Source organism: Streptopelia decaocto (assembly GCF_964273445.1).
Source record: "Streptopelia decaocto genome assembly, chromosome: 7".
NCBI classification, from domain to species: Eukaryota; Metazoa; Chordata; class Aves; order Columbiformes; family Columbidae; genus Streptopelia; species Streptopelia decaocto.
The window spans coordinates 10,756,679-10,780,338 of NC_138661.1; the positions used below are offsets into that span (position 1 = coordinate 10,756,679).

Sequence of the window (23,660 nt, forward strand, 5' to 3'; positions counted from 1 at the left end):
GAGATAGAGACCAGGTGAACAAGAGTCAATGCACTACGTGAGGAGGGAAAGAGTGCAGCTCGCTTCAATTAGCAAAGCAAAGTCCAGGAAGAAAAAGATAGACAAGAAACTGGAGAGGAGGGAGAAGAGGAGGAAAATAAGAAAATCTATGTAAACCGGGGGAAGAAACACTGGCATAACAACAAGCTTAGATGAACTGGCCATGAATGACTGAAAACTGACAATACAGTGGGGGCAAGAAACTTTTCAGATGGATCTCAGTATATTTATGAAGAGGAAGTGATGGGGTTGCTGCCAGCAATACCGCGCTAGGCTCTGACCTAGGCTTCCCCTAGCATATTCTCAAAGCTACTGGAGGTTTTAGGCTTTATTTTGCTTCACTCTGCTTCAGCACACAAGACACTTTAACTGTATCAAAAACAGCCTCTCAGTTTAACGCTAAAAATGTTCCTGTGTTCTGGAAAAAAACTAATTCATCTATTCCGGCAACATTGTCTTAAGGTTTGACTTTAGTTCTAGTTCTACAGATTTCTTTATGGGGATAGTTATAATTATTATGAACACAGCGCTCTGTATAAAATAAAGCATAGCTCCAAGATTGTTAACTCAATTACATCACACCAATTCAATATGACATAACATATTACTGTACCTCAGCAAAATCTCCACAAACACACAGAATACGAGCTCTACAGTATCCTCTGTTTCCCAGCTGAGTGAATGGTGCCAGACAAACCAAATCTGGATGTGGAGACACTGACAAATCCATCAGGTTCTGGTAGTTAATTTCAGCAGTTAGGGCCTGGAGTACAGTCCTGTTTTTTTCATCTATCCTGTAACCCCAGAAGTGTCCAACTTCTACTATCTGAAAGTATAAAAAGCAGAAAATACCAGATTTCATATTATTTTATTCTTCTACATCAAATCCAGAACACAATTGAGCAAAATCCATGAAAGTATTCCTATTACTGACACAAACATAGAAATTTTCTCATACTGCAAAAATGCAGTGAAGCATTTATCTCTCATAATTTCTTAAATGTTTATCTGCTGTGCAACTGCAATACTTTTCATTTAAATAGACCCCAACATAAGCATTACTAAAATAAAGAAAATTAAGAAAAGACTGCTTCCATTTTCTAAACCAAATTTACATACAGGAAATATAAGATATAGAGTAGATTAGACAGATACATACAGCTATGGTTGTCTTCACATTTATGCCTACTTCCAGCTAACATTTACTGCCACTGAATCTCACATTTTGTCAAGTACAAATAAATCCCAATGTTTGAAATTTATTTCCGACATGCGAGTAACGTTAGCAAAGAACTACTAAAAATTACACCAAGAATACTCTCCATAACTCTTATGGATATCTCTGTGCTAAAAATATTATTAGTGCCCATTCTTTTCATTTAAGCTTGTCAGATATTAATCTCCGCAAATTATCTAGGTACTGATTATTAGATATGACCCACTTCAGATGTGCGGCATTCCCACCTCTGTAATCTTGATGCACAGATGACGGTTTGGGATAATCTCTGACTTCTGTAAAGCACCAAATGAGAATTCCACAGGCTCCACTGTCTCTTTCTGACAATCCACATTTACTCTAAAAAGTTTAAGGAATAAAGATGCTAAATACTTTATTTGCAAATTACAACTCAAGAGTTCAAGTTTTTTGCTTTAATTTGCTTCCCAGGGTGTCCCTAGGGCACTTCTATGTACTTAATAACTTTCACTTATAAATATATTAATTCAATAGAATGTAAAATGACCACACAGAAGCAAAATATTAGAGAGAAACTGTCTGAATTTCGTTATGAACAAATACAGGAAGATATACACAAAGAAGCAACTGTGCCATCAATTTATTAGAAAACCACAAAATAAAGATTAAATAGTGAGGCTTTTTGCTGTGGCATGCCTCCTAAGTCTTATTTTTTTTTAATTTTAATAAATTAAGTACACTACAGTGCAAAGACAAATTCAGCATATATATGTAGCATATACATATACTTAATATATAATATTCCTTTTACTTGACAAAAGCTAAAGATTCTAAAATTAGTCTTCCAGCCTAGAAAACTACTTCTTTAGTCCCTCAAGAACTAATTTTGAACAAAACACTGTGCTGTTTTGAGCACAGTGAAACTGCTGAAGTGTTTTATTAAAAACTAAGTCCAATCAACTGGAAGGGAAATATTCTCCCATGCTTTAAAATTTCCAGTTTATTCCTCCCCTCCTATTTTAGATATCTTCTTTTGAAACATTAAAATAGCTGCAGACCAATCAGAATCTAGTTAGATTACCATTTTAGCAAATTGTTTGTATGACCTGAAGCTGAGAATCACAGACACCATATAAAACAATGAAACCCACCTGCCAGATTTTTCTGGCAAAAGCAGGTGTGGACTAAAGAGACTCACTATGCTGCATTCCTCATCAGCAGTTTCTATTATGCCCCCCACCTTATGTTGCTACATTTCCCCCCAATTAGTTATGCTCCTCCTCTCTCCCTTTCTTTAATGTCCCCAAATGCCGCTCCTCATTTAGTTTGGTTCTAGCAATGCCCACGTTGTCTCTAGCATGAACAAAAATTACTGTGTACAACCCTATTTCCACATGCCAAAGGCAAACGGTTAGAACCTTAGAAAAAAAAAGGACAGTGTGTATTTGGAGTTCTCTTAAACACCTTCAAATATGAAGACATATTTTAGACAATCATGTTATTTCCACCCCTGCACAAACGTTCTGCTTACTCAAAATTTACACATCTGTTTTTTGAACCTAATATGTCTTCCCTGGTGACACTTCCAAGGAAATTCTCACTGGATCCTACAAACCTCATTTCAACTTTCACTGCAAAGAAACCCATTTTCCATACGCAACACAATTACCTTAGAGATTTCACAGCTCTCACATCTGGCAATTGCCTTTCAATATCGCCTGGATAATGAACGTTCAGCTCAAGGGGAATTTTCAGCTGTGACATCTTGACTGAGAGGTACACTGCAGGAAGAACCTTAAAGCCCTCCACTGGGTTACGGGAGAACTCCACAAAAGCCCTGTTCAAAAAAACCCCACCAAATAAAGTAGCAATAGATACCTGATGAGGAATCAAAACCCCACAAAAAACCCAGAAGAGCCATTTCTTCTCCCCGTCTTTATCTTAGCAGGGCAGCAAACAGTAAATGTAGGTTCCCCACAAGCTTTGCCTACTGCTCATATGCACCTTAGAACTTCAATTATGGTGATGGTTATAAGGAAACTTTCTCAGAAGCACATGCCCAATTTACTGAGTGTGTTTAACACAAATAGAAAGGATGTGAAAACACATGCGAATAAGAATTAAAAATTGGAAAAGGCGCTACATGAATTCAAGTTCGGGCAGCTGCAGTCCAAAGTTAGCCACAAGATTAGCCAAAACAGCCAGTCACATGCACTTTGTGCAAAGCCATCTGACTGTACAAATAAGCTGAATTCAGTTTACAGGTTAGAAATAAATACAGACAGATTGGCTGCAATTACGATCCAGTGTTATACAACAGAAGAGACAAAGCAGAAGGCAGTCTCTAACTCAGCTGTAATAGTTTATCTAATGTTATTCCAACCAATGTATATCAAAGTTCAAACCCACCCTCCTTACTCTAGCCAATAATTTAAAAATAAATGACTGATTCTAAGGAGATGAGAAGAAATAAACTCCTTTTATCAGTGTACCATTGATAAAGAAACTGATTACTAGATTAAAAACTGAGAATATAAGAAAGGCAGGATACCTGAAGTATTTTATACTTACTTTGATCCATCATAGGTAATAGATTTTACCTGCCCACACTGTCTAAACAGTGACTGCAACTGTTTATGGTATAGATATCCATAAGGAGGAATATTCTTCAGCTGTTAAGAAAAATAAGTTTGAATATAGATACATTAAGTCATTTCAATGTATTAAGTTCACCTAAATAGTTGCCTTCATCCTTCACTTGCACTGCAATAGTGACACACAATCTAACACCCAAATTCCAAAAATGCTATATAGTAAATTGAATTCAAAAATCTCAAAAAAACAGTAAAATCAGAGTTTCGCTCCTAATGCTGTCCTACTACTTCAAAACCAGTAGATAAGTGTTTTCTAACTATCAATCACAGAATCACAGAATGTCAGGGATTGGAAGGGACCTCGAAAGATCATCCAGTCCAATCCCCCTGCCGGAGCAGGAACACCCAGATGAGGTTACACAGGAAGGTGTCCAGGCAGGTTTTGAATGTCTCCAGAGAAGGAGACTCCACAACCTCCCTGGGCAGCCTGTTCCAGTTCTGGGCCCCTCAGTTCCAGAAGGACAGGGAAGTGCTGGAGAGAGTCCAGCGCAGGGCAACAAAGATGATGAAGGGAGTGGAGCATCTCCCGTGTGAGGAAAGGCTGAGGGAGCTGGGTCTCTTCAGCTTGGAGGAGACTGAGGGGTGACCTCATTAATGTTTATAAATATGTAAAGGGTGAGTGTCGGGAGGATGGAGCCAGGCTCTTCTCGGTGATGATCAACAATAAGACATGGGGCAATGGGTACAAACTGGAACATAGGAGGTTCCACTTAAATATGAGAAGAAACTTCTTCCCAGTTGAGAGTGACAGAACACTGCAATGGCAGCTTCATTTGCAATTATATGTATTTCTTTGATTTTTTTTTCCTAGAAGCTGTCTGGTGTCCCTCTTTTTCCTTGTAACAGAAAAGCAATGACCTCCTACACCTCCTTGTCCACCACTGGGAACTGGGCAGTGTGCATAGCCTGGGAAACAGGAGGAGCTACATGTTCTGGGAGAACTTCCATGTACTGAGTTCCTGAGGTATGGTGGCACAGCTTGCACAACTGGAGAGCACTTACAGAAGGATACGTGCTGCTTAGGGATGACAAAGAGCAACCTCCTAGTCTGCCCTGTGTTGAGGAGTAGGTCAAATCTAAGTTGCTCTTACGTGGAGTAGGCAATGGCACAACCCAGCTCTTCTGGGTCAGGACAAGAGGTCAGTAAGGGTAACAATGAAGTTGGTAACAGAACATCAGTCAGGATGAAGCCGACAATCTTTAGGCAACGTGCACAAGTTTCCAGACCACAGACCCTGCACCTTAGAGGGAGGCAATGAGCTCCCCGATAACCTGCTACAAGGGCTGGACACAAGCTCCCGGATTTCTGAAGGGTGTTGAAAGTAACTTCTTAACCCCAGTCATGAGCTGAACAGGGCTCTTCTGGATCTATGAGTGAACAATGCAGAACTTGTTAGTGAAGTGATAATCACAGCAGCCCGGGCCAGAGCAACCAGGAAAGAGAGGAGCTCAAGATCCTGAGGAGAAAGGGGAAGACAAGTAGCACAATAAACATCCTGAAGTCCAGCACAGCACAGTTTGGTTTATTCAGGGAACTGGTAGGTGGGATCCTATGGGAAGCTGCAGAATCTCCATCCCCAGAGCTTTTCCAAACCCAAGTGGGCAAAGGCCTAAGCAACATGGTTTGAATTCACTAATCCTGCTTTGACCTTGTCATCAGTCTAGATGACTTCATGAGGTCTCTTCCAAATTGAATTAAGTGATTTTGTTATTCTTCTTGACTTTTAATCCTGAAACCACCACAAATTGCTGAAGTTACTGGAGGTGCAAGAGCTTTTCAAAGGCATTCTGTTAAGAATAACATTCCAGTTAAGTATACTGGGTTGCACAATGTTAAGTATAGTGGATTCCATAGATCATAAATAGCTAGCTATAATGGATTATGACTTTACCACGTATGACCAAGGCAACAAGAGAGAGTCATGCATTTCACCAATTCTGTGAGCTAAACTAGCTTGAAAACTAACTGCAAAGCAACAGAATCACTTTCTCCTACCTTAAACAGCTGTATCTGTATCTCATTCTTACCCAATCATCTCTCATAGGGGACCTTGCTTTAATATAGAATCACAGAACTCCTAAATAGCAAGTTCAAACTTCTGGACTTTCAACTATTTTTCAGGGGCTATACAACTGTCTATTCTTCTTTTTGGTTGTTACAACCTTAGACAGTGAAGAATAGATTATTTTTAGAAAATCTTCATATGCCTTGAAGTTACAGTACTAAGATCAGCTGCTGGACAAAAACACAGCCTAGGTCTGACTGCAGAAACTGCCTCAAGACAAGATGATTTAGCGAGACCAGAAACTGGGAGGAATTATTGCCTTTTATATCTTTGGCACACACCATTAGGAGCATCATATGGCTATAAGATAAATCTCTCAAATTAAGAGCTTGAGGAACTTGCAGCACTTGTGCCCAGAAGATCATTTACAATGATGAAAACACAGCAGCTACTTCTTCCTTCTTCAAGATAACAAGCAGTTGATATATAAACAGATCAAAAGTTACACACGTTAAAAGTAAATAGCTCATAAGATCGAAGAGTTTAATCTTAATCAATGTTGCTGTGGCAAGACTAATCTTGTCTTTATTCCACAAGACTGGGTCTAGTCTGTTAAACAGGGCATTTTTTTTTCTTCGATATCCTGAAGCAATCTTAAAAACCTCAAAACCATACACAAATGTGTTTGTGCACATGTTTTGCCATGCCAGCATCTGCTATAGTATAGAACGAGCCTTCTTGGGTAAGCAGTAAAGCATGAAAAAATTCCTCGGCAGCAAGCTTTTATGAGTTTCTCTCCCACTTTTTCATCTATTTTCTCTCGCGACAATACAAGTGTATTCTTTGAGGCTCACTGGTTTGTTGGTTTGCATTCTTTAAGCATAGGTCAGGGTTATTTTGCACAGTTATACCTAATGCAAGCACCTGTTTAAACTGTGTACTATACCGCAGAATCAGCACAGCCATTTCAAACTTGCACTTATTTTATCAGACAAAAATATTCCTAAAAGATAAAAGGAAAGCAGAGTGCAACATCTGAGTAATCTTAAAGCAATAAGCAGGTATGCCATGCACTACCAAGTAGGAGATTACAAAAGAGTAACATTAGAGTTGCAACAACACATTTCATAAACACTCACTAAAAAGTACCCTTGACAGTCCTGTTCTATTTTTCAAATCTTTTATTTGTTTTATGAAAATTGTTTGCCTGTACAAGACCAGCAATCAAATGCATAGAAGCAATTCTCAGTAGAAATTCTTAAACTGCCCACCCACACAATGTTTACTATATTGGAAGAAACAGAGATGGGTGAGAACGTATCGAGTGAGAATCAGAGATAATTATCCCTGTCCTTGCCAAGGACAGGAAAAAAAACCCACAAAAACCAAACAAACTTGAAAATACCACCCAACAGTATGTATTTTTATGAGTTGATTCTTGAGTTTCATTTGCCTTTTTAACGTACCAGTACAGTGGTTTTTGGATCTTTGCCATCAAGGTCTCTCACAGCAAGTACTTCTTCACATTTTCCAAAAGTAAAGTAGTTTGGATAGAAAGCACCAGCTATTACAACCTGAAATCAATAAAGTATTTTGTAAAACACTGCAGATTCATATTCAATTTATTGAAAAGAGATACGCTACCAACATAAAGAGATTCTGATAGATCTTCATGTGAATATTTTTTCCTGTCTCTTTCCAGGAATTAGTCTAATTTTGGACAAAACATTAATTCATACAAAATATTAAAAATATTCTTTTTATAAAGAGAGTTCACCTTTGGAATAATTTTACAACATTTCAATATTTTTGTATGCAGACTTGCTCTATGAAAACTATAATTGTTATCCCTGATTTGAACAAGAGCCTCAATTTTAAATAAATTCACATAAATAGCTACATGAATCTCCTTCAGTTTTCATGTTACATCTTACAGTATTTAACAATTCAGCTCTGAAAAGTTCACTGCTTATACAGTAAAGCCAGTTGCCACTGAAACAAACATATAGGTCTGTGAAAAGAAAATCACTACTGATCAGTCCAAGTAAGACAATAAATTTAAATGGAAATTTGACAATAGGTGAAAGACACTTAATTTCCTCCCCCACCCCCGTAACTAACCAAGCCAGTGGTGATCCAAATAGAGTACTCAAAACAAGAGAAAACATCATTTTCAAAACTGTTAGCTCCTGGCCTTCCAACACAAACCATCCTTCTTTAGAGTGTATTTGTGACTTTAACAAAGATTAGTCTAGATACGCAATTCAATTCATCTCAGTATGACTTGGTTTTATTTTGATGAACTGTCAGAAGTGAAGGGACAGCCAGAGGACCAACTTCCTGTGAATTCCGAACCATTAAAAGAAACATTAGTTGTCCTCCTAAGTTTTCAAAAAGAAATGTTTTTCTTTCAGCTGCAATCTTAATTTGCAGAGAATTTTGAAACACAGGTGTGATACTAGTTCATAAATACTAGTATATAAAAATCTAGTCATAAATTTTGTAAATAATGGCTCTCCCCTGAAGAGCCAATAAAGCATTACCTGCAAAATGAAGCGTTGTTTGTAGACACTTTCCTGACCCAGAGCACATGGTTGATCATTAACACACATGTTAAATGCTCTGACTCGCTCCTTCAAGTCATAAAATAACTCTGCCACCTGAAATTTGAACTCAAAGTTTCATATTAAACAGATCAAACCCATCCACAGATAAAAATAAAATCTGTTAGTAGAACTCTTAAACAAGTGGGCAAACTCCCTTTCCTTTTTAGCTGACACTAGTGTGCACTTCACTTAAAGCGGCGTTGAGCATCTCTGCCTCAGAAAATTATTTCAGTACTGTGACGCAAGCAGTTTTCTTGACATCTCTTTACAAAATAGGATTTTGTATTTACAAAGCATCTTATGCATATATCATATAGAACAAACTTAAGAAAAAAACTAGATAACCTTTTACAAGATGGTATAATGGTTCTGCATTTAAATAATCTTGGGTTTACATCTTAAAAGGTAAGAAACACACTAACACCAAGCTGGAGTTCTGCACTAACTGTAGCAGTGAGCAGACAGGCTGCACCCCCCGTTCAGCAGACAACTGCAAAGATTTTAAGTGAGACCAAATTCTGTCCTACAGCAAAACATGCTCTGTGAAGCTTTCAATCCTACGCACTTCCAAGCAGCTTCTGTAAGCAGCCACGGGTCCTCTGACTACACACAGTCCACTCAGCTGCTTCACATCTACATTCTCCTTTCTGCTGCTGTCAGTTTTAGAATACTAAAGATCCTGTTATTTTCCTCATAGAACAGCTACCATAATGAGAAACCAGTCTGTGTAGTCACCTCAGTTCTGCAAATCTACTTCCCTAAGGTATTATAGAGTTAGTATCTGAAAGTGTGGCAGACAAAATACCCCAAATCTTCTCAACAGGTGTTAGTGTAGGTGTCCATTTTAAACTCCCGAACTATTACATCACACACAACCTCTTCTTGAATTATCTGACATTGAGCCAAGAGAATACAAACTATCCAGGAGGTTGTCATAGAAAACTGACCCTTCAGCTCCCCAATTTTACATAATTTCCTTTTTTTGTCATATTTTTTTCCTTGTTATCAGATATACAAGCTAAAAAACTAGTGGCGTTTCTTATCCAGATGGTTGCTTACTATGAAAAGTTGTTGTTGTTGTTTTTCCCTGTGCTTTTTGAACACAGGCCCTACATTGCTCAAGCCACAGGTATGACTCGCTGGAGTAACAGGCAAGGCCGTGCTCTGCCTATCAGAGTTGTTCACAAGTTTTACTTATTTTCTGTCTCAACACATCACATCAAGCTTGAAGCTCTTTACTGATGTAGTTTTCATTAATTGCTGCAGTAATGTTAGCAACAAAGCCCCACAAATTTTCAGTGTATCTCAGAGACCTATAGAATTAGCAAATAATACTGGAGATCTCTTAAAAAAATGTTAAAAATATGTTTAATGGCTAATAATTTTACACCACTTTGTGGATGGAAAATTAGTAATATGTAAGACATGAGAGGTCGGGCTAAGATGTTTATTCTAACAAAAGAAAAATTCCTTTTGTCTCTAAGTTAGCAGTTTGTGACTGTTTCCAATCCCAACTTCTGAGCTAAGACCATACTGGATGTGTTACTCCTAGGGGCTCCACGAAGAACCATCTCTCCATACTGTCAATTATGGCAATTAACAAACAATTTAAAGAGTCCATCCCTCCCAGGTACGGTAGCATAAAGGGTGTTGGTCTCTTCTCCCAAGTAGCAAGTGACAGGACAAGAGGAAACGGCCTCAAGTTGCGCCAGGGGAGGTTCAGATTGGGTATTAGGAAAAAATTATTCCCAGAAAGGGTTGTCAGGCATTGGAACAGGCCGCCCAGGGCAGTGGTGGAGTCACCATCCCTGCAGGTGCTTAAAAGGCATTTAGATGAGGTTCTTAGGGACATGGTTTAGTGCCAGACTTAGGTTAGCTTATGTTTGGACTCAATGACCCTGAGGGTCTCTTCCAACCAAAAGGACTCTATTCTATTCGGACTTATTAACATATAAATGATTATCTGAAGTCCATTCTTCACTAGAATGCACACAGAGCTTTGTTAACATAACAATTATCTTCCTCATCTCTCTCCTTTCTTTGAAAGGTACATAAACAGGGTCTCTGCAACCTCTTGAGAGAAAACAGAGGATCGGGGGGGGAATGCTGCCCAAACATTTGCTCACTATGACCGTAGTTAATAAAGCTTCTGCCTCATCTGTCTTAAATTGTACCTGGAGTCCTGATATTCTCTGACAACTCCAAACAGTACCATCTCTCCTCCCCAAAGAAACAAAACCTAAAGATTTTCCATTCATTTAAAGAAAATATTTGATAGATACATAATACAGAAGGCATGTACAAGATTTTAACATTTGTAGAACATAAGGAAAGTTAAGTCATTCTGCTTATAAAAATGATTATTTCCTCTTACCTCTCTGAGTTTCTTGATATGAATACCATTTGATCGACCCCATTCAAGCTCTTCCTGGAAAAGAACGTGAAAACATAAAACAAAAATTGTTAAACTTGTTTCTTCTCCTGCTAGTAAGATTTCCCTCATATTCTTCTGTGTAGACACAAGCAACAGTTACATACAGTGATGGAAGAACTTGATCTGATTTCACAGCTTTCTTCGCATCCATATCAATCAAGCATTATGACATGCATGAAAATATAAGACAATTATATATTTGACTAATGAACAATACTTTGGTTATCACCAGTGCAGCTGTGGGTCATCTAAATTTTTCATATAAAGCCACACATCCAACTCCTCCGTGCTGCTACTACAGAACACTTTAAGATGGCCACTTCTTCCAAAAAAACAGAACTTCTTTATCTGGATGCATAATTCTATCAGACAGATTCTGGCCATCTTGGCTACTCATTATAACTCAGTGTATGTTACACACTGGTGTTCTTGAAGCATATTATGCTCTGAAAGAAGCGGAAAAATAAGAAGAGTTTTATCTTTTACATACAAGAGAGACTGGAGGCAGTTATTGTGTGCATATTACTGTTTTTTGTGACTGATGCACATAACGATGTTTCATCTTTCAGGTTCTTTCTAGGGGGGAGGTGGAAGATTTGTGTGCTGCTTAAAAAAGAGATACTTATGTACATGTATTAAAATATTTCTTTGAAGTACAGCTCAATTTCCCTTTCAGCTTGGATTTCAGACCCTGTAGCCATTGTTGATCCATCCGTGAAAGGGACTACGTAATGGATTGCCTTCAAATACTCAGCACTGGATACCAAGACTCATGTTCTCTGAAACCCTATGCTTCTATTTATTTATGAAAAATCATAACTATTATAAAGGAGGATTGCTAGCAAAAATTCCTTACTAAGAATATAAAATAGTCCAGCACTGAAGCTACCAACCTTGAATAGAAAAGAAGAAATAAAATTTAACTAACCTTGGGATGTCTCAGCTCCCCTCTTTGTCTGCAGTCCTGCCATGCCTAAGAAAGAAATGGTGTAGTATTCAGGCACAAACTGTAGTCCTTTTACAATAATTATTACAAATATTAATGTGACATTTAAAGCTATGAAGTTTTTTCCATACTATACTGAAGGTAATTTTTGACACTGATTTAAAAACGAGAGAGACCCTCAGGCTAACAAAGACTACAAATATTTAAGCACAAAAAAGAGTAAGGAAACCTGGATCACAATGATTTAGGTTGGAAGAGAATTCTTCAGATCAATTGTTCCAACATCCCACAAAGCAGGGCCAAGTTGGATCAGGTTTTTGGGGATATTGCCTATAAAACCGTGAGTAACTTTGACTGACTTCACAGCTGAATCTGCTCTGAGCAAGAGACTGACCTACAGACATCCTGAGGTTCTTTCCAGCCTTAATTATTTAATGAATCTAGTTTAGTAAGATGCTTGCCTGGTGGCTTCCTAAGCAGACATAAATATTTCTCACTCTTATGAATAGTTTTACTCTATTTTGTTGCACATGGGTAAGAACTCTGTGTCTTCATTTGCTCATATGTGAGCACATGAAGAGGTGTGGCTGTAAAATGTAATTCTAAGAAAGCATCACTGGAGGGCTGAAAGCACCGCAAGGCTATAAATGTTGTACCACTCCATGCTAAAGAACAAGAATTGCTGTAGGAAGACAACCATTCTGCCTTCAAGTCAGCTTAGAGGTTACGGCACGCAATGCTGCATCTACAGACTGAAAACGAGTTTAAACGCTACTGGATAAACTGCAATTACGTATTCTGCCTCAGACCTGCCATCAGATCCTGCAACGAAATTGGAAACACAGCATTTAGGTCACTCAATTTCTAGATTTAGCTTAGAGATTCTGGATCTTGGCACGTTCCAAAAGCAAACCGGGCATGTTATGTTCCAAGGCTTTAAAGGAGTAAGTCATGATTTGTGTTGGAAGAGGTAAAGCAGCCACCTGATAACACAGGCTGTCCACCTAGTTTTCTGAAAGGAAGGGACTGAGTATTAAACCACATGCAAACATTCATAAATAGAACACCTTGGATGCTTTGATTTGATGCTGAAATAAAGCGGGCTACTTTCACAACCTTTCTTTTCTCCTTGTTTTGAGACAAAAGTAAGTGAACTGACTGACTCAGATACAATTCTGACATGGATGCCTCCCAGAAAACAGGGCTGGAAGAGAAATTAACATACCCAGCATATTAATGAAAATAATTTCATTTTTAGGCAGCAAATCTGTGACAGATGCCTACAGAATCGACTTCTTCTAGTTTGACAGCAAGCAACCTCACAGCACAATTTTCCAGCTTACTGTGGGCACAGCTGAACAGCCAGACTGCATTCCCCTACCTTGACTGAGGCTGTCTGATGTACTGATTTTAAAGAATGCTTTTGACACCCACCACTTCCATATCCAAGCCTTATATGTCAGAAAATAAATGCCACTTATATGACATTATTTTTTCTTTTGAAAACTCTCTCTTTTTTTAAGTAGTATCACTCAAACCAGGCTGATTAGCCTTTACTTCCTCAGATTCTCCTCCTTCTCTGCCAAAGCTTTTGACCTTTTCTAATTCACTGAAAACTTTCCATAAGCAAGGGCTTAAAAAAGATACGCTAGTGATTCACAGAACTCTGCCTACCCTGGAAGAAATTAACCTGAACCAGGGAGTTTGAAAACAAGTTCTTTCCCAATAACCATTCAAAACATAAAACTTTCACATCACTCACACATAGACACTGAATAGGAAGCTCTGTTTAAATGTTTGTGTTTATTCTCTAGGACACCACACTGGTTTATAGAAATAACACCTTCAGATTACCAGGATATGAGGAAAATATTGTATATAACAGAATAAGGGGAATTAAAAAAAAGATGATGCTTGAGCCTCAGGATCAGTGGGTACACGCGGCATACGTGCCTGTGTGTGGTTCATGAATTCTGACACCAGAGTACAGAAAAACAAATCAGTTCTCACCAAAGTGAAAAAAGGCCAACATACACGAAATGGAATAAATCTGCAGTTGAATATTTTAGAGTCTCTGGAAGACTACAGAATATGTCAGACCATCCATAATGTAAAATGCTGGATTTTTGAATAGTCAGTTCCTCTATCAGCAAGAAATCTGTGCTGTGCTGGAGCAGCCCCGCTGGCAACAACTGCGGGGACCAACCCCTGTCCATGGTGCTGGGCGCCGACCCCTGTCCATGGTGCTGGGCACCGACCCCTGTCCATGGTGCTGGGCACCGACCTCCCCAGAGCACAGAAACATCATATTTGGACAGAATAAAGAATTACAAAGTCAAACCTATGAACTCTGGAGAAAAGACACCAAACTCATTCTGCACTAGAATTTACCAGTCCGAACTGCCCTTGGTTAGAGGGGAGCTACTAATATCACCGCATTTTCAGCATTTTATTTTTGTTTATTACGACAGAGAGATAAATGCCACAGAAAAGCTGTAAAATTAATGATAAAAATACAACAAAAGCTGTGGAGTTATCCTAAACCAGAATTTCCTGTGATTATTAGTGGATTGCCTACAAAAAAAAGCACAGTGCCAGGAAAGCTACAGTCATTTTGGAAAAGTCATCAGGTCATTCATGGCCTGAGACAAAACACCTCAGTCCCGCTTTAGGCTGACACTAACAATCCTTTACAAACACTGCAAGCCCACAAGGATAAATAAGCAGACCTGAAGCAAAACAGTACAGAGAAAAGAGAGAACCTGCTATAACTTGTAGTGTAGCTTTTAGCCAGTGGAATGAAGCAAGTTCACACCACAACAGCTCAGTGTGATTTTGCAGCCATCAGTATTTGCCTCAACTAAAGAATGTCCCTGTGTAAATCTGTTCTTACTGAAATAGGACATTGTCCACACAAATATTATTTGGCGAAAGATGAAGCTTCTTTCCAGAACAAGTAAGGAACACTCTGGAAAACCTAGAATACATTCTTTCTTACTGGAATTTTATCCTGATTACTGCTAATTGAGCAACGCATAGGAGACAAGCTTACCTGTCTAGATAAGTTAATAAATATTTGTAAAATTAATTTTTAACAAATTAATCACTTTAATTCAATGGCATTTGAACACCTCCAAGGTTGACAAAAAATATTTTGCCCCCCAAAAATGGTATTTTTCTAAAAAACATTGGCTTATTAGGAAGCAGAACTCATTATGATCAAAGACATGCCTGAACCACTGCAGGCTGTATCTCTCAGTATCTATAATTTGGAAGACATGTTTGGGTAAATACAAATTTCTTGCTGCCCATGACAGGGCTTTTATCATTCCCTCCTAAAAACATCTAGAGACAATTGGGGAAGAAGTCTTGAAGCAAAGCACATGTATATAAAGTATTAAGACACAAGAAAATAAACTAAGCAGATCTTTAAAAGAAGCACGAGAAGACACAGTACTGGTAAGTGTTACAGTTCAGAAGACTTCAATCTCATAACCAGATTTGTAACAGCTGCAGTGGGATCCTCAGGAGCACAGAGAGAGCAGATATGCTGCATTAGAAACTTGTTCAGCACCTTATTACTATAATTCCAGAAACTTCATTCTGCTGACTGGTTAGCCACCATTTCTTCTGTTGGAGGCAATGAGACATCAATTCTATAGTAGCTGGAATGACATGGGTAAATCCTTCTGGATCAGAAAGAATCTGCCTCCCCATGTAAAACAGCTCCTTGATTGAAAGGATCACAGGGGGTCAGGAGAACCTGAGCTTCTCATTTCTGTCTTGTTCAAAATCTGCCCCTACTTCCAGCTAACAGAAGACTGAGATAAGCAGCATGCTCCCACTCTTTCTACACTCCTGCTGTTCTCCATTCTGCTTAATAGAACAAATATCTTGAAAGCCATAGGAGATGGAAAAGTAGGGAATACACCCAGAAACTGAGCTTTGCAACCCATTTTTACCCATTTCTTGCTACCTTACTTTGGTGCAAACTTGTGCAGCACCTTCACAGTGGTAAAAATTAACGCATCAGAACTAGTAGTGTTACACAGTAGGACAGCCTTCAGAAAGTATCACTAAGTAGCTAGGAGTAACCTGAAGGTTTTAGCAACTTTAAACAACTTTGAAGCTCAAATGCTGCTCTGACCATAAACAGGTGAGAAACTCTGTCTTTGTCTATCAAATTTCACTGGAAGGTAATCTGGAAAAAAGACTTACCTTAAACGCATTCACAATTGCAATACAGTCACTCTTACTATTCCCAGCAAAAAACAGTTTGTTCCTAGAAAAACAAGAGGCATTATCAACAATATTTTTTTCAAATATTGAATGTATTATACAGCTCAGAATGCTACACTTAACACCTTCCAGGACTTCAATAAACAAGGTCAATATATTTACTTGTAGGTATTTGCTCTTGTTCACAGCTCCTTGCTGAAGGTAAACTGTCTGAGCAGGATAGGAAGGATTATTTCATTTATTGTTTTAAAAAACATTTTGATGAGGCACTGTGCCACATGTTTAGATCAGAAAGGAAAAGCTGAAGAATGAGGTCTTGTACTCAGAAAAGGATGAGTGAGCTCTGTGATATTAATTAGTTCACACGTAAATAGATTTCAGTATCTCAGTTGCCCTGGAAAAGCTTCTTCTAGCGCTGCTTGGCACCTTGACAGAAAATTAGAGTCATGACATGAAAAAAAAATATATATATATTTAGTGGTCACCTTACTCTTCCACCCCCAAAAGTAGTCAGGAAGTTGTAAAATATGTAGGTTAATACCTGTATCCATCGACATGCTGTTTGAAACGTGCTACAAAAAAATTCCGCAAAGAGAGCGCTGCAGCTGCAACAAAACCAGATCAAAATTAAAACCTGCACATCGCTTGTTTTTAGATAAATGTTCTCACATATTCTCTTTCAGTTACCTATAATAAGGCATTCTTCCAAGCACCTGAAGACATGCCCAAGGACTATCAGTTTTCCAAGATGCAGATCCACTGGCAACTGTGCCAATACCCTTCCCATGAAAGTCAGCTCACCATCATGTGGATTTTCTTCTGTTTGCACACAAGTTGTAAGTGCTCCCAGCTACAGAAATTAAAATGTATTCACTTATAAGAGCTGAAGTAAATGTAAGACCACCTTGTAAGAAGACAAGAAGTAATTACCTCTAGGCAACACAATAATCAGTATCAAAACCGCTGAAGTTCTTAAATCAATTTTAAAAGCCCAGTATTTTGAAACCAAAGCTTCTACTACATATCCTGGACGTAAAAAGAGTCACCGCAGAGAAATACAATTTCTTATGCACTTTGGAAAATAAAAAGTTTAATGCAATTAATGTTCTACCCCATATGAACTTTATAATTGAAAAGCAAAATCACCAACTTCTTTGTACAGGTCAGAAGGGGTTCTTCAAGCTGACCCCTATTTAACATAAGGTGTAAGAGTGTGATCTTGCTACTTATTAATAAAAAATTTCACTTACAGAGTTCAAGTTCTTAGTTTTTTTCTATTTTTCCACACCACAAATTCTAGTTCACAAACAGTACCAATACTCCCTGATGAAATTATAATCCTGTTTTAACAATGTAACTGTAGAAATTATGCTGAAGAGGACCATAAACAAACAACTGTCAAATGTGAGAAAAGATTCTCTAGATTCCCACTTCAGTTCCAGTTAAGGCTACTACTACCTTAAATATCAAGAAAAACACTTCTACAGTGCATTTTTATTACCTTGATTTTACCACATTAAAGGTATGCCTACCTCTTTGAGCTGAAGTATAGTGCGTTCAATGTCACGTATACTGGGTGGAGAAAGAGCTGTTGCCAGCAAGGCTTTTGGTGCCCCCATATCAAGCTTCTTTATTTTTAAGACTGTAGTTCCCAAAGGACAACGCTGAAGAGAAGACAATGTTATTGTTACTTTCCCCCCATGGGAAGTGTGACAAAATCTTTTATATGAAAAGTAAGTTAAAAGTTTATGATTTAGCAAAACCTAAATTTAATTTTGTGTAACTCAGGATATTTTTCTTTTGAACAGATTGCCTATTTCTAGTTCACACTAATTCTGCTGCTATAACGCATCTCTCCTCTATGAAGAAAACTATGTGGAATGGTCTTTGTCAACTATTTATCAACCTGAATTCTATTCAGTGTTACAGTTATTAGTAACTATCTAAACCATACACTGGCTTGAGGAAAAGTAAAACTTATTTTTATTGTCTCTGCTATGACTATATACATTAAAAAAAAAATAATAAAAAATCTGAATGTTCCCCAAAAGTCTTACCAGTATCTCAGGTATTGACTTCTCTGGAATACAGTCTGTCCAGAACTCCTTGTATACAAGCCTGTAACAATACCCTTTGGAAACACGTCCAGCACGACCTTCACATAAAAGAACAAGTCACCAGTTTGCAAACTGCCCACGTTTCAGGCTGTTTAAAAACCATCCATGTACGAGCCTTCTGGGCAGCTGAGCAGCACACGACAGCTGATGCTGCAGGCTGACCAGTATTCTGCTCTCTTGATGCTGACAGGCCCACTGGAGACATTCTGTCTATCCTCTCCGACATAAGGATCGGATGAAATAATTTTCCTTCCATAGCAGCAGGAACTAACAAAAGAGTTACTTAAGTATTTCAACCAAATATCCCTTTAACTCCCCTCAAATCAGCATTCATCTTTCTCAGTTGAAAAGATATAACAAACACTGTACTAAAATACACTTCCTCAAAATCAGGAAAAGGCAATTCCTATATAAATTCCTATATATATTCCAATATAAATTTAATATTGATAAATATGTCAATGCAAGTTTTAGCATATCCACAAATGGAAGATTCTACATGCAGAGTAAATACAATTTGCATTTGCATTTCTTCACACAATAAATATACTTAAATTTCCTAATTGACTCTATTGCTAGCAAAAAAATCCTCTCTATAAACAACTTTGAAGACACCATGACAAAGAGCAAAACCTCTTTATGATTTACTATTTATAGGAAACACACTGATTCAGAAAGTCTATCCGAAGGTCCGTAGTGGAGCAGAGATCCACCTGCAGCCCATGGAGGACCCCACACCGGAGAAGGTGGATGCCCGAAGGAGGCTGGGACCCCATGAGAAGCCCACACTGGAGCAGGCTCCTGGCAGGACCTGTGGCCCATGGAGAGAGGAGCCCAGGCTGGAGCAGGTTTGCGGGCAGGACTTGTGACCCTGTGGGGGACCCACATTGGAGCAGCCTATTCCTGAAGGGCTGCATCCCACGGAAGGGACCCATGCTGGAGCAGTTTATAAAGAACAGCAGCCTGTGGGCAGAACCCACATTGGAGAAGCTCATGGAGAACTGTCTCCTGTGGGAGGGACCCCACACTGGAGCAGGGGAAGAGAGTGAGGAGAAAGGAGCGACAGAGACAACATGTGATGAATCAACCACAACCCCCATTCCCTGTGTCCCCCTGTGTTGCTCTGGGGAGGTATAAAAACTGGGAGTGAAGTTGAGCATGGGAAGAAAGGAGGGGTGGGGAGAAGGTGTTTTTAAGATTTGGTTTTATTTCTCATTACCCTACTCTGATTTGATTGGTAACAAATTAAATTACTTTCCCTAAGTTGAGTCTGTTTTGCCTGTGATGGTAACTGGAGAGTGATCTCTCCCTGTCCTTATCTTGACCCAGGAGACTTTCATAGTTTTTCTTCCCCACCCACCTGAGGAAGGGGCAGCGATAGAGCAGCTTGGTGGCATCTGGAGTCCTACCAAAGACAACCCACCACAAGCTGTAATTGTGAAGTTCTCATAGTATTTAAAAACTAGGATACTTTTATAGCTAAAAGATGTCACTACTGTTAATTTTAGTACTCTTTTTGAATCAAAGTAAAACATTTTGGTATTTAAGAGTACTGTCTGACTAGAAGAGCTGGTATGAAATCTTATTGACCCTTTGGTACAAATGCTGGTCTACACTAGAAACACTGCTGTGGATATTTCAACTGATTTAAGAATGACAAATAGACATGAAAGCTTCTTTCACTTCTGAAACACACAGTTAACTATCTAGCACTACCCACCTCCCCTTTTTAAAAGCATCCCCTGATTAAAAAAAAAGTTACCATTAAATAAGAAAGAAACCTCATAAGTTTTATGGTCCGTGAATTTTATATTTTTCACTAAAATACAAAATGTTCATCTGGAAAAATACTTGAACAAAATAAAAGATTCAGGCATAATTCTTTAATCACATTTTAATATCCTGACATGGTAAAGAATGACATTTTTGTCTAAACTATTAATGCAAAAATAATCTATGTTTTTACTGTTATAAAATGAAAAGTAACACAGAATTCTCCATGAAGGTTAGCTTCTAAAATTCCTTTCCATTACCTGTCTTCATCTTACCTTTTCTTTGATTACAGTTTATTTTAGATGCCCAGCAAAGTCTCAGACTTTGGTAATTAGTTTCCTCATCACAAACCAAAGTTCTAGTTAAGCAGAAATCTATCACTGAGATTAAGAAAAAAAAAATCTAGTATTATTACAGGACAATTTATCCTCATGGCACTGGAAAAAATACTGGTTGATTTTGTGTTATCAGAAAAGGAAAGTTTCAATTATTTGAAAACCTACAAGGAGAACACAAGATTTATAAACAACCAGACACAGGACACTCTGAATACTTTCAAAACGGCAAATGTTTTTTAACATAAATATAACAAACAGTTAGTGAAGATGACAAGCATTAAAAAGTAATAATTTCTGCATTTAGACGTTCTATATCAGAATTTGCTTAATCTGATGCAATTATTTTAAAATATAGTTAGAATGTCAACAAAAAGCTTAAGGTACTTGTGACATGAGGTATGATTCTGCTTGTTACTGCATTTAATTTTTTCTCCCCTTCAATAAAGGTTAGAATCAACAGCTCAGTAGCTCTACTCTTTGTTCGTATATTTGGATTTAAAATGGTTCCTGCTGTGAAAGAATCCAATAACTGTCAAAATTAAACCCCAACAGGAAAGTTTTGTAAAACCGTGACACGTTATGGAGGTTAGGCTGGCGCAAGTAAGGAAAACAGTACAAACACAGTGTATCCACAATCAGGTGACTTACCATACTTAACATCTGGAACTGTTACAGAGCTCTCAGCTATGTTTGTAGATAAAATTATCTGAGTTTTCAAGAAAAAAAAAAAAAAGCAACAAATGAGTAAGAAAAATATTAATGTTTCTACATGAAAAATCCAACTTGCTATGAAGAAATATAAATGTAATGGCAACACAGTACTTCTGCTGCTGCACATAAAAAAGCAATAGAACACAAGAGAACATCTATTTGTGTTTCCTAAGATTGAAAAAGCATAATAAAGTAGAATAGTATAGGACAATATAGAGAAGAAGAGAAATATTTCCTTATGCCTTCATTGTAACAAAACATCACACTACGAGCAGTGATAAAGAAAACCAAGACACAAGTCAAAATGTGGGGTACAAAGCAGGTGAGAGACCCCCACACCAGGGGACTACTTTGCCATGCAGTGCCCCAGCAGCACACCACCCTCACCCGGGTGCAAGAATCGACATGCATGAACTATTCCGAAGGAGAAAAATAGCATCACGCAATAATTTAAGGATAATTTCCTGTTACTGCACTTCTTTTAAGGTCTAAACACCAGTTAAAGCAACAGCAAGGTAAGAAAGACAATCAGTTTACATCTTGAAAAAACAAAACTGCTTTGTCCTCACACAACAGTTTGAGCTGACAGTGCTAACACGAATTTATACACATTATTATTTGCTATTATTACTTTAGCTAAAGGTTTCACCCACTTAATAAAAAATGATGCAATAGTATTTACTTTTCTGTAGCCAGGAACTGCAGCCAAAAAGACATTACTTTGTTCCTCTAATGTCACGTGCGAGTGAAGGGGGTACACTTGCCACCTAAAGAAAACATATTAGTGAAATATTTACTGATGCAAGAACATAAATAATGACACCTCTGTGCTAAATCATATTATGTACTTAGAACTCATACAGTTGAAGTATTCATGTTTGAGTTTAATTGACCTGAAACAAATGCTGTCTAACTTACCTTTTGTTAAACATATTTGAGAGACGTGAGTGCATCTTGGTTATTTCATTCATACCTAGGAAAAAAAGTAATCAAGAGATTGTTTTTGTTTTAGTAATCACTAATAATTCTAAAACCAGCTCTCACATCTATTTAAATTCTCAATTTACTTTCATTATTACCTCCTTTTAACCATATAATAAAATAGCAGAAGAGTTAAATAGTAAATGTAATAATGAGTTACTGAAACACTAAGTCATTTTCCAAGGGTCATTTTGCATAATTTTACACAATATCAGGCCATCTGCCAGTGTCCCATTATTAGGCCTCGTTTCAATTCCTTACAACTGATAACACTCACCGCACGTGGAATGTCTGGTTTAGGATAAATCTGGGTATTTCAAACAAATTTGGGTATTTCAAACAAAACATTCTGCAGGGCTGAGAGGAAAAAGAAATAAAGCTACCTATTTCTGCCTTAGCCGTCTTCCCTTTAGCAGCTCAAGTGCCTGTTCTCTGTGGCACAGATATCACATCTGCCAGGGGAAATCTTACAATTAAGGGATTTTTGCTGTCTTCCTAAATGCCTCTACAGGCATAAGCCTTTCTGAGAAACCTATTTTACTTCTTACTGAGACTGCGATTCCAAAAGCCTTGTTTTCAGAAATCTGTCCAGCACTGGGCTTCCCTTGTTGGACATTAAAACCAAAATCACTCTGTAACCGCAATACAGGATTACTGCAACTTTCAGTAAGGAGGCTAAATGTAGTTTGAGCACCTGGATGTTCCTGCCCTCTTTAGCTGACTGTTACTTCAGAGGTGAGAAGGGAGGAAGACAAATGCAAGTGGAGGAAGAGAAATATCTTCAGGAAAGATGAGAAGAATAATTTAAATAAAAAATGAGAGAAAAGATAGATATGTGATGGGCTGGAAATCACAATTGGGTTAAGGTAAGCAAGGAAAAAGGGCTAGAAAGCAAGAAACTGAGGCAAGGAAAAACAGATTCAACCAGAAACCCACACAGTGATTACACAAGGTTGGCTGGGAAGAGAATGTGCAGGAGAACATGGAGATTAGTCAGCTATTTGAGTTAGAAAGACTGAAACTGGAAAATGAGGGAAGGTAACTATATGTAAAGGAAATAAAAGAAGCCAGGGTTGGGGAGAACAGGTGAGTAGGAGGAAGAAAAAAAAATGGTGGGGTAACCAGGGGGAGATCAAAAAGTTTCAGAGATGCACTTCGTGTGAGGCCACTACAGAGGAAAGCAATGTCATTAGAACCTATAAGGGACAGCCAGGATTCCCTAATTTACATCACAGCTCAAGAGAAGTAAGAATACTTGAGAATGCAAATAATGGGCCAGATAACAAATTACTGACTAGCACAATAACAAAAAAAATAATGAAGGTCTAAGCAAAACAACTTCAGTGCCTTAGAGAAAAACTTGCAGAATGGGCAACACAAAACCAGTGCCACTCCTAAAACACATGTCTGTTCATGAACTGAAGCCTGTAATCAAAGATACACAGAACACAAGAACACCATGAGATGGTCCAGTAGGACACAGCCTGACAGATGTACTTGATCCCACGCAGTCAACTGTCCCACTGCTCAACTGTCTCACGCTTCCCATTTGCCATACTGCCTGGTTACATATCTGAGTAAGACACCAAGGCTTGACTCCAATTTATGTTTAAAAACAAGA

General features: G+C 38.1%; 1 protein-coding gene across 1 annotated transcript in view; it reads right to left on the reverse strand.

The window, feature by feature from the left end:
* TDRD9 (tudor domain containing 9) overlaps positions 1-23,660 on the reverse strand; it is a 58,316-nt gene that overhangs the window by 13,042 nt on the left and 21,614 nt on the right. Inside the window, exons 7-23 of the mRNA XM_082058538.1 lie at positions 21,977-22,031; positions 21,741-21,825; positions 20,996-21,053; positions 20,285-20,389; positions 18,177-18,274; positions 17,652-17,783; positions 16,807-16,969; positions 16,661-16,724; positions 16,099-16,162; positions 11,863-11,907; positions 10,875-10,928; positions 8,438-8,554; positions 7,361-7,468; positions 3,806-3,906; positions 2,904-3,071; positions 1,504-1,615; positions 653-865 (exon numbers count right to left, since the gene is read on the reverse strand). Coding sequence (XP_081914664.1) covers positions 653-865; positions 1,504-1,615; positions 2,904-3,071; positions 3,806-3,906; positions 7,361-7,468; positions 8,438-8,554; positions 10,875-10,928; positions 11,863-11,907; positions 16,099-16,162; positions 16,661-16,724; positions 16,807-16,969; positions 17,652-17,783; positions 18,177-18,274; positions 20,285-20,389; positions 20,996-21,053; positions 21,741-21,825; positions 21,977-22,031 — 1,742 coding nt within the window. The remainder of the gene's footprint in view (positions 1-652; positions 866-1,503; positions 1,616-2,903; positions 3,072-3,805; positions 3,907-7,360; positions 7,469-8,437; positions 8,555-10,874; positions 10,929-11,862; positions 11,908-16,098; positions 16,163-16,660; positions 16,725-16,806; positions 16,970-17,651; positions 17,784-18,176; positions 18,275-20,284; positions 20,390-20,995; positions 21,054-21,740; positions 21,826-21,976; positions 22,032-23,660) is intronic.